At 59.2% G+C, this 10,786-nt stretch overlaps 1 protein-coding gene across 1 annotated transcript; it reads right to left on the reverse strand.

Moving 5' to 3' along the window:
* Nucleotides 1-734: 734 nt before the first annotated feature.
* On the reverse strand, nt 735-10,675 carry POM121 (POM121 transmembrane nucleoporin). Its single transcript, XM_010000210.1, has 13 exons — nt 10,626-10,675; nt 10,201-10,362; nt 8,407-8,487; nt 7,919-8,090; nt 7,119-7,210; nt 6,204-6,274; nt 5,382-5,506; nt 4,879-4,981; nt 4,379-4,552; nt 2,460-4,071; nt 1,890-2,359; nt 1,056-1,184; nt 735-829 (listed from the first exon to the last, which is right to left on the reverse strand). The coding sequence occupies exons 1-13, from the start codon at nt 10,673-10,675 to the stop codon at nt 735-737; spliced, it is 3,336 nt and encodes a 1,111-aa protein (XP_009998512.1).
* Nucleotides 10,676-10,786: the final 111 nt, after the last annotated feature.

The following is a 10,786-nucleotide window of genomic DNA, read 5'->3' on the forward strand; positions in this document are numbered from 1 at the left end:
GGGCAGGGGGCTGACAGAGGGGGCTGGGGGGAGGGCAGGGGGCAGCTAGAAGCAGCAAAGGGGGTAAAATTTACACATTATGGAACATGGCAAACTAAAGTGAGGGATAAAACGCTGCAGATATGTACAGAGGTTCATCCAGCCTTGGCTCTGGAACTGTTCAAGTAAGAAGAGTTTGGTTTCTCCCATCCCACCCCAGTCTCCAGCTGGTGTCAGAGACTGGGGCCTGGCCCTGTCACCACCAGGACTGCTCCAGACTGAGCACCTGTCACTGCTCCAGACTGAGTCCCCCCCACGCACAGGGGTCTGGGCAGGCTGGCAGTGGGGGCCCAGCAGCACTGGGGGTTACTTTTTGCGGGTGTGTTGTCTCCGTGCCTGCAGCCGCTGGCGAGCGCCTGTCTTGGATCCTGCCCCAATGGAAAACGTGGGAATGGTCGAACCTGGAAGCAGAAAGGTTTCTTGATTAGAGCTGGTGCAGGGGAGGAAAATCCCCAACCTGGGGGGAATGGAAGGTTTTGCACCTTCATCCAGCCTTGGCTCTGGAACTGTTCAAGTAAGAAGAGTTTGGTTTCTCCCATCCCACCCCAGTCTCCAGCTGGTGTCAGAGACTGGGGCCTGGCCCTGTCACCACCAGGACTGCTCCAGACTGAGCACCTGTCACTGCTCCAGACTGAGTCCCCCCCACGCACAGGGGTCTGGGCAGGCTGGCAGTGGGGGCCCAGCAGCACTGGGGGTTACTTTTTGCGGGTGTGTTGTCTCCGTGCCTGCAGCCGCTGGCGAGCGCCTGTCTTGGATCCTGCCCCAATGGAAAACGTGGGAATGGTCGAACCTGGAAGCAGAAAGGTTTCTTGATTAGAGCTGGTGCAGGGGAGTGTAATCCCCAACCTGGGGGGAATGGAAGGTTTTGCACCCCCCAGAGCCCAGAGGGTACCACCACCCAAGCTGACCACCCAAGCTGGCTCCCTGAGGCCAGCCAGGCCCACCCAGCATTCCCAGCCTGAGGAGACAACACAACCCATTGCTCCCCAAGGCTGAAGCATCAATTCAGTCCTTACCAAAGGAAGTGCTGACTCCTCCGAAGCCTGAGGCGGGAGTTCCGGGTGTCCCGAAGGAAAGGCTACTGCCCCCGCTGCCCACTGCTCCTGGGACAGGTGTGCTTTGCCCAAAGGTGGGTGCAGGAGCTCCTGGAAAGCAACACACCACTATGAGCTGGGGCTGGCCAAAGGGGAGAGAGAGCCTGATCCTTGGGATCCAGCCACACCAGGCAGGGGGATGGATCTCCCTCTCTTTGGAGGCTGAACCACCACAATGCCCAGGGACCAGCCTCTTCACCCAAAAAGTTCTTTTAATACAAGAAGTTGTGCTCTCATGGTGATCCCTGGGATTGGCAGGCCAGGGAGGAACAAAGGTCTCTGTTCTTCCAGATCAAGTAATTGCTCAGCAATTCAGCTCTGTGGGATGTGAGATGGCCCTATGGGGATGCAGAGCAGTAGGGAAACTCTGGAGAGCCAGAAAGAAGCTACAGCAATCACTGGCTTGCCCTGAAGCTCCAGATCACTTTCTTTAAAGCATTGGCAAGACCTTGGTTTCTGTGGGGTGCCTGGCTGGACTTAGCACCACACAGAGTTGGTGCACCCCAAGGGGCCAAGGAGCAGAATTTAAGGATTCCTCTCCACCAAGGGCTGGGGAACCCGACAGTGAGACAGCCCTCCGCAGAGCACCAGTACCACCAGGGCTGCCAAGCTTGGGGAGCTCAGCGAGGTCTGCCAGGTAAGCTGCTGCCCAACTCCAGCCCTGCCCTTCACCTTTGGACTAGAATACCTTCAGAGGCCTCTTCCAACCCCAGCCACTCTGTGGCTCACCCCTGAGAAGGGGGTACCCCATCTCACCTCCGAAGGCAGGCCTGTTGCTGGGGTTGCTGGGCACAGTGAAGGCGAAAGGCGCGCTCTGGCTCTGCACGCTCGGGGAGGAGCCGAACGGCGCTGCTGCCGGGGCCACCCCGCTCTGCCCAGCCCCGAAGTTGAAGGCCACACTGGAAGAGCTGCCCAAGGTGGGTGCGCCAACCCCAAAGGCGCTGGCAGAGGGGCCGGGCTGGGCAGTTGCCCCGAAGGTGAAAGGAGAAGGGGTGGCTCCGAAGATGGTGGTGCCAGAGCTGCTGCTCGTGGTCTGGGTGGTGGAACCGAAGCTGGCGGTGGTGGAGGTGGCTGTCCCGAAAGAGAAGACCGACGTGGTGGTCCCGAATGCCACCTGGGTGCTGCTGGTGCCAAAGGAGCCCTGGGCACTGGTGGTGCCAAAGGCTGGTGGGGCAGCACTGCCGAACGCTGGCTGAGCAGCTGACTGGGCTGGGGGGGCTCCAAAGCTGAACGGAGGGCCAAAGTTGACAGGGCCAGCAGCAGGCTTGCTGGCGGGGGGCTGGCTCTCTGCAGCAGCAGCACTGAAGGGGGCCTGACTTGCTGCACCAGGGTATGGTGGTGGCTTTGTGCTTGTGCTGAAGGAGCTGGAACGGCGCTGCTGCCGGGGCCACCCCGCTCTGCCCAGCCCCGAAGTTGAAGGCCACACTGGAAGAGCTGCCCAAGGTGGGTGCGCCGACCCCAAAGGCGCTGGCAGAGGGGCCGGGCTGGGCAGTTGCCCCGAAGGTGAAAGGAGAAGGGGTGGCTCCGAAGATGGTGGTGCCAGAGCTGCTGCTCGTGGTCTGGGTGGTGGAACCGAAGCTGGCGGTGGTGGAGGTGGCTGTCCCGAAAGAGAAGACCGACGTGGTGGTCCCGAATGCCACCTGGGTGCTGCTGGTGCCAAAGGAGCCCTGGGCACTGGTGGTGCCAAAGGCTGGTGGGGCAGCACTGCCGAACGCTGGCTGAGCAGCTGACTGGGCTGGGGGGGCTCCAAAGCTGAACGGAGGGCCAAAGTTGACAGGGCCAGCAGCAGGCTTGCTGGCGGGGGGCTGGCTCTCTGCAGCAGCAGCACTGAAGGGGGCCTGACTTGCTGCACCAGGGTATGGTGGTGGCTTTGTGCTTGTGCTGAAGGAGCTGCCAAAAGTTGAGATGGAGGAGCCAAATGTCAATGTGGCTTGACTCGTGGAGGCTGGGATAGAAGAGGTTAGTGTGGTGGTCCCAAATATGCTAAAGCCCACAGTGGTGGTAGGAGCCATCGAGTTTGAAGGTGCTTGACCAAAGGCAGGGCCTCCTGGGACACTGGTGGTGGTGGTGACTGTGCCTGGAGGTGGCTTTCCAAACTGGAACACAGGCCCTGGGGTGGAAAAGCTGGTTTCCGTGCTGGGAACTGAGCTAGTTGGGCCCCCGAAGAGGAAGGGCTGTGATGTGGTGGTGGATGTGGCAGCAGTGACCGTCAGGCTGGCAGCAGAGCTGGTAGAGGCAGATGGGTTGAGTCCAAAGCTGAAGACGGGTTTAATGGCAGCATCTGTGGAAGAACTCTGGGTGGTGGCTGTTGTGGCTGCGGTGGTGAAGATGACATTTGGGAGACCTGTGAATCCTGACAGGGTGGTTGTGGAGGCTGCTGGCAGATCTGCAGCCGAAGCCGGTTGCAATGTTGGTTTGAAAGTGAAAGGAGAGACCTTTGCTGGAGATGAAGCTGTGGTGACACTGCCAAAGATAGGCTTGAACATAGTGGTGGTGGAGGATGTCGAGGCAGGGCCTGAGCTTGCAGACACAGTGACCATGGTGGAGATGACAGCAGTGGAGGGTGCTGTGGTCTCGCTCTTTGGCAAAGCACCAAAGATGGGTTTGAAGACCGGGGCAGTGGTGGGCGCAGCAGTAGCCGTGGTCGCGGGGGGCTGGCTGACAGGAGGGGTGTTCAGCGCCCCGAAAAGGATGCTTGGCTTCGGGAATGAGGGCGGCTTACTGGGGGTCTCGCCCAGCTCTGTGAACGCAGAAGGTGCCAGGCTGCTGGGGGCCTGCACCTCCAGGGCAGGGGGGGCAGCAGGGACAGGCGTGCTCAAAACAGGCTTGGTGTCAGCAGAGGTGACAGGCAGAGAACCAGGCTCCACGGAGGCAGCAGGAGCGGGCAGCTGCGCAGCTGATGGAGGTGCCTGGGATGCTGCCACAGTTCCAGTGGAGTCTGGGAAGGGGGACAGAGCTTTTTTAGTGATAAGGGGCACCTACAGCAGCCGGCCTTCCTGCCAGGCACCCACCCAGCTGCTGCACAGGCTCCCAGTGCAGCACCCACCCACACCAGATCCAGCCCACCATGCTTTTCACAGCTCCCAAGAGGACCTCGGGCTCAGTGTCCCCAGACTACTCCCCCCAGAAACCTTTCAACAGGGAGTTTTGCCATTTGCCTCCCACAGAGGCCACATGGAGCTCCCCTGTGCCTGCCTGGCTCTGCCCAAGCCCTGGCTCTGTCAACCCTACTCCTCCCTCCTCACCTGCTGGCATGGGCACAGTCTGGCTGCTTTGCATCTTTTTCAGGCTGTCCAGGAGCGTGTTGGTGCCAGCCGGGGCAGGAGCTGTTGAGGTGGGTGCAGGCCCCGGGGAGGTCACGGTGAACACCAGCGGCCTGGACATGGGTGTAGTCTCTGCAGTGGTGCTGGGGACTGCATCTGCTGGGGAGAGCAAAAGATCAGGACCTGCTACTTGCTGCAGTGGACTGACTATGCCTTAGCAGAGCTTCCCCAGGTGGGCAGGGAAACTGCAGGAACACTACACAGCTCCAGCCCTGGGGAACCTCACCCATCACCCTTGGGACTCTGGGCATGAGGTCTCTGGAATCTGGAGGCAACAAGAGCATCCCCAGACCCGAGAACCAGGCAGGACTGGCCCAGAAGCTTCCCCAGCCTGCCCTACACAGACAGCCCACTGCCCTTCCAGCCCTGGCCCTGCGTTTCCAGCCCTTGCACCCTCCTCCACATCCTCAGCGTGCCCTTACCAGCCTTATCCTCCAAGACTTTGTTGAACCACTGCAACGCCGCCTTCTTCTCTGCATCCAGGTCCTCCGACGTGATGGAGTAGCCCAGCTGAAGAGGTGGGGGCTGCCAAGAGAGAGCAGCAGCAGCTTAGCTCCTTCTCAGGGAAGCAGGCAGAGCCTCTCTGAACGTGTGGTGAAGGTTGGCCATCGCGAGGCCCGTGAAGCAGGTGGTTCTGCAGCAGCACGCAACCGCGGAGCTCCGATCCCCGTCCATTTTGGCCCCCCGGCTTGGCACTGAGGGCACGGCCTTCCCCAGGCCATTACCTGGTCCGGCAGCAGGCAGCACAATCACGCACAGCCCACCAGACACTGGGGCTGGGGATAGCGTCACTTCCCACTCGGCCAAGGACGGGGCCTCCTTCCTGAGGGCAGGCAGGTCAGTCTCCCCCCAGCCCTGCAGAAATTGCAGTGAGCACATTCTATTGCCAGAGCAGGGCAAAAGGGGCTGCGAGACAGCGACGTACCAGCGCCAGCTGGTCCCCCCGGTGAGATGACAGCAACTGGATCTTCCGCTTGCGCTTCCCGCTGCTCCCCGACGCTGACAGTGGGCTCAGGGAATTCTGCTTCTTCCACACCGGTGTCTCCACTGCTACAGAAGGAGACAAGTCAGGACCAGCTCTGGGCAGAGGAGGCGTTCGGCTTGTACCAACAGGGTTGGCCCTTCCAACTCTTCTCCAGACGACCCATCCCAGAGGGCAGAGGCAGGGGCACGGCTGGGGGCTGAGGACAAGGCTGTGATGCCCTGGAAGGGCAGCTGGCAGCAACCTACCTCAGTGCAGGCTGTTCAGGAGAGCCCGCTGCCTTCCCACCTCCACAGATGGCCCTTGCACACCCCCACCCAAAGCATGCAGCCTGCACGAGCCACATCCAGCACCGTGCCTCAGGACCCTAACCACAATGGGCACAAAGGTTTTCCTCTCCATTTTAGTGGAGAAAGTGCTGGAATAAGCTCAACCTAGAATGTGATCAGGGTGCTGCTATTTGTACCACAGCAGAACTTACCCAAGGGCTAATCCCTGGAGTTGTGCTGGCTCGGGGGCTAGTGCCCCCCTTGCAGGCCAGCCCCCATGTGCCTGCCCAGCACCCCTGGCTTATCTCCTGGAAATCCCTTCAAGGGACCTGCTGCAGGCAGCAGAAGTGCCACTGCCTTGGAAGCAGCATCTAGTTCCCAGGTGCCATCCCAAGCCAATCCCACCTGCAGACCACAGCTACCTCCTGTCCAGCCACCTGCTGGCACTGGTGGCCCATCCACCCTGGGTGCAGAGCTGGGGCCCACCAACCCTCACCTTTCTCTGTCTGCAGCTCCTTGTTCAACTTCACTGGAGTGGAAGCGTTGGAGCGATGCAACTCCTCTTCCCTGTGCAAGTGGGATAACCAGTTAGGGATGCCTCCAGGCTTGGCCCCCTCCCCCTTAACTCCCCTCCACATTCCGTGCAGCACAAAGTCAGGCCCATCCTAAATTGAATCTGCTCTGGGAGCAGGCCTCAAGACTGAACATGCTACGGACTCCCTCCCTCCAGGATCCCTGGTATGTTTCTTTGTCTCCACCCAACACCAGACTTCAGGACAACAACTTTGCCCTCACCACACTGGCCTGAAGCAGCTCCAGGCAGAGGAGCTGCCCCCCACCCCCTCCCCCCAGGCCTCAGAAAGGTCAAGCTGCTGAGCCCACACGCCCTTCACAGCCTTGGGGCAGCAGTGGGAGGCCACAGACAAGAGCTGCTGCCCCTCACAGGTCCCTGGCTTGGACCCACCCATCGCCAGGGTGGCTAGTTGTGTCATCTTTAGCTCTGACATGAGCTCAGGTCCTCCTCTGAGGCAGGTGCTGAAATTAGTGTAGCTTCCTTGAATTGATAAAACCAGGGCCTGTCGCTTCCCCAAGTTTTGGCCACCAGCCACCCAGGCCCCACCAGCACCCCAAAACCCAAACCCTTAGATCTCTAATCCAGCCTGGGACCAGTGCAGGGACACACAGCCCAGCACTGCCACTGGGACCACAGGTTAAGGAGGCAGCAGGGACACCAATGGACACAACAAGGGGGTTTACACAGTGGTGTGTGACCCAGCAGACACAGCCCAGAAAGGGGCCTGGACTGCCCTGGCTCTTGTGGAGAGCAGGACTCAGGGATGGCTCAGAAGGGCACTGCTCTCTTCCCAACTGGCAGTGAGGAACAGCGCTCGCCAGGCAAGCAGTGACTTACCTGGCTCTCTTAAGAGGCCACTCTGGTGTCTGGGAGCGGGAGGATGCTGGGCTGGAGAGTGGGGACACATTCACACCACTTCTCTTCCACAACTGGAAGGCAGAGACCAGCAGTAACTCAGTGTGGGGGCTGCCAGGAAGCACAGCCTCCCACCCCCTGCTTACCTGCAGATTAAATCCCCTCTCCCATGGCTGTGGCTAACGAGCCCACAGCCTCTCTTGCTTCTGCACTGCTTAACCCTACAACTACACACTGGGGGAAACCTTTCCCCACATAGAGAGCAGAGCTCCATCAGCTCTGTCCCAGTGGGCTCTGTCCCACTGTCACATCTGCAGGCCTGACCCAGGATCTAAGCAGTGTTTTTAAAAAGCTCAGCAGCTGCTGAAGGGACCTGAGTCAAAGTGGGATTGCATGGCTCAAATACTTGCTGACTCTGGCTCAAAAGGTGGCAGCACAAAATCTTTTTTTTTTTTTTCTTTTCATCTGGATCTATCTACCCTAACAGACTAGCTATATAAGGAAGGGGTAAAAAAAAGCCTCCTTCTTGCTTCAGTGTGAAACAAGCATCGTGACATGGCAGCTGAGCCTGGGGACTGGGACAGAGCTGCCTGCTGCTGCTGGCTGGGCAGCCTCTGAACCCAGAATAGGAAACCAGGCAGCTGCCTGGCTGAGCAGCACTGGAGACCCTCCCCAACCTCACTCTTCTGTGCCCAGGTCTGAGGTACATGGGGCAATCCCAGGGGAGAGTCTATCCCCACTGTGCTGGGCTCTGGTGCTGCCTTTGGCAACACGATTCCCACCTGTGAGAGGCCCCGGCTGGAGCTGTAGGAGCTGGCGATGGCGTTGCGGGTGGAGCTGGGGATCCCACCAGCACACGTGTTGTTGAGGGAGCTCATGGAAGAGGTGCGGGACCTCTTGTTCAAGCCATCATCCAGGCAGTGCGAGACAAGGCCCCTCTTCAGAGAGCCAGGCCTAGAGGAGGTTAAGGAAGACTTTATGAGCTCCCTGACACTTCCCCTTTTAAACGTCCTTTAAATTTAAAAGGTCCTTTCAATGCAGGGTGGGTGGAGGAAGCCAACCCCACTCCTCACAGTGCAGAGCTCAGACAAAGGCTGGAGCAGCAGCACAGCAGCCTGCCCTCAGGGGCACAGACCGCAGGCACCGCTATGGCCTCTCCTGCTCTCATCCAGAGCTGGGCTCTGTCAGCAAAAGACAAGTGCTCTTTCCAGAGCCCATAGGCTTTCAGACCCCACTCCCAGCAGCTGCTTTTGGCCTGGTGAGCACTTACTTGGGTATGAGAGAGGCGGGGGCACCGTTGGCTACCAGCGGCTCGAAGGCTGACTGCCCGCTCCCGCTGCTGTCGTGGCGCCTGCGGGAGGGAGAAGCCTGGGGCAGTGCAGAGCCAGCAGGGACAGGGGCTGTCCTCTCCCAGCCTCAGGAGAAGACCCCTTCCCGTGGGCTCAGCATGAGAAAACACAAACCTTGCTTTTTCCCAATCCCCATGGACTAAGGTTTTCCCCATCCACCCCCTGCTGTGGATTTTCTCACCCCTGTTCCCATCCCCACTGACTCTCACCCTAAGCTGCCTCCTCCCAACCACCAGTAGCTCCACCAGCTGCCTGACAGGTAAAGAGATTTTGATGTAACAAAATCTTTGCTCAAATCCATTGCTCTAAGCCAAAATGTTTCAGACTCAGCAGCTTCTTTCAGCAACAGACCTGAGCTGCAAATTCAGATCTCCAACCTCTTCTAGTCACCCTGGACTGTTGGGACTCAGAAACCAAATCCCCTTTCCCACAATGAATCAGTGAAGGTCTGATGCCTGAAAGCAAACCCTGCTGCAAAGCAGAGCTGCAGGTGCACTTCCAGTCCTTCACTTAGCCCAAGGGCTTCCCTCAAGCTCAAGCCTGCTGACCCCACCACAGGGGTGATCCAGCACTCTCCACCTGACACAGGCTCTTTTCTGCCCTCACAGGTGACAGGATTCTCTGCCTACAAACATTCCTCATGCCTGCAAGGCTTTAACACCTTCAAAACTGGCTTTTGTGGCAGAGCTGGCTACTGTTAAAGAAAATCCAACAGAATAGAAGAAAAACCAAAGCTGATCCTGTCTTTGCACCCATGCTGTCGTCATCCTGCTCAGCTCTTGCAGGGCTCAGATCCACTAAGGCAAGGTAAAGATTCAAAGGGAAGTGCAGTGATGGAGGATGGGCAACCACTGGTTCCCTGCAAACCACTGCTCATCCTGGCGCCACCTGAGCTGCAGCCCCAGAGCAGCACATGGGGCAAAGCACAAGGGCACTGCCCAACGACCCTTCTGTGGCCTCTCAGCTGCCCAGCTCCAGCCCCTGCACAGCCCAGGGGGAAGGGGGAGGGATGGTGAGGCAGCACTGTGCCTGGGCAGACCTTGGCACCCAGGATTTGCGCTTTGTCCTTCCCAGGGCGCAGGCAAAGATGCTGCACCCTCATTTCTTTTGGTTCAGAGCTGGAAATTGCTGACCTTGACTAACAAAACAAGAAGATAGTCTCTCTTGTTTACCCTCGTGTTTTTACCTCCTTTTGCTGGCTACACTGCATGAAGGAAACACACAGTGCTTCCATCTGGGGCTGTAAGGCTGGGGGATCCCATCTCTCCTGGAAGCTGGGGCTGACTGAAGCACAGAGACAATGAACTACAGCAGATGCCAGAGTTTCCCACCATGCCTACCAGTCTGCAAAACCCTCTGATGACAGAAGCTCCTTTCCTGCCAGGCTTCCCCAAACCACATCCCAGCCTCTCCCAACCCCAGCAACACAGGGGAACATCTTTGACCCACAAGATTGCCCAGACAAAAACCTAAACCACATCCTTCTGATCTCAAGGACAAAATGAAGTCTCAGAGAACCTTCCAATACAGCCCAGAGGGCTGGGTGATGGGCTGCGTTTCCTGTGGCTCACTTCCCATAGCACCTTTCCAGCCCAGACTCCTGGTCCCACTGGGCCAGGCATGCTCTGGGACATACCCCATTTGTCACCACTGAAGCACTAGCCCTGTTTGCAACCTTCCCAACACTCTAGCAGCAACCTGGACTGCTGGCTGACCTCCTCTTGCTCTCCTGATCGTTCCCAAAAGCCTGGTCATCCTCCTCCTCCTCCTCCACAGCCCTCTTCCTGCTCTCCTTGATGGCATTCAGCACTGTCTCCCTTGCACACGGATCTGGGCTGTTGCTCGGGAAGGCCAAAGGCGAGGTGAGCTGCTCCAGGCTGTGAGGTGAAGCAAAGCAAGGTGGCAGGTGAGCTGTGGTCCCCACAGGGAGATCCCCCCAGCCAGGGCCCCCACGGAAGCAGAGACAGGGCTCTCCCGTGCAGCCCCTCCAGGAGATCAGGATCACACCACCATCCCCGCAGCGCCGGGAATGAGAACGGAGCAGCTGCTGCCAAGAGCCATGTCCTCTCCCCGGGACTGGAACCGGTTTCCCCATCCCCAGTCAGTCCCATCAAGGTGAAGCTCCCTCGGTGCTGCCCACGGGAGCGGCGGGCCCGCTCCCGCTCCCGGTTCCCGCTCCCGGTTCCCCATCCCCGTACTCACGCGGGGGAGCGGGCGAGGCCAGCGGCCGGCGGGGCGATCTTGACGGTGACGGGGCTGCGGAGCGGGGCGGCGCGGCGGGCCCAGGGGGAGTTGCGGGGC

This window comes from Chaetura pelagica, unplaced genomic scaffold (assembly GCF_000747805.2).
Source record: "Chaetura pelagica isolate M959 unplaced genomic scaffold, ChaPel_1.0 scaffold516, whole genome shotgun sequence".
Taxonomy (NCBI): domain Eukaryota; kingdom Metazoa; phylum Chordata; class Aves; order Apodiformes; family Apodidae; genus Chaetura; species Chaetura pelagica.

Excerpts from the sequence above, each read along its gene's own strand:
- POM121 (XM_010000210.1), bottom strand. The coding sequence starts at position 10,675 with ATGGGGAACCGGGAGCGGGAACCGGGAGCGGGAGCGGGCCCGCCGCTC. Across the intron at positions 8,488-10,200 it reads GATCAGGAGAGCAAGAGGAG|GCGCCACGACAGCAGCGGGA; the intron begins GTCAGCCAGCAG and ends TCCCTCCCGCAG. Across the intron at positions 830-1,055 it reads AGGAGTCAGCACTTCCTTTG|GTTCGACCATTCCCACGTTT; the intron begins GTAAGGACTGAA and ends TTCTGCTTCCAG.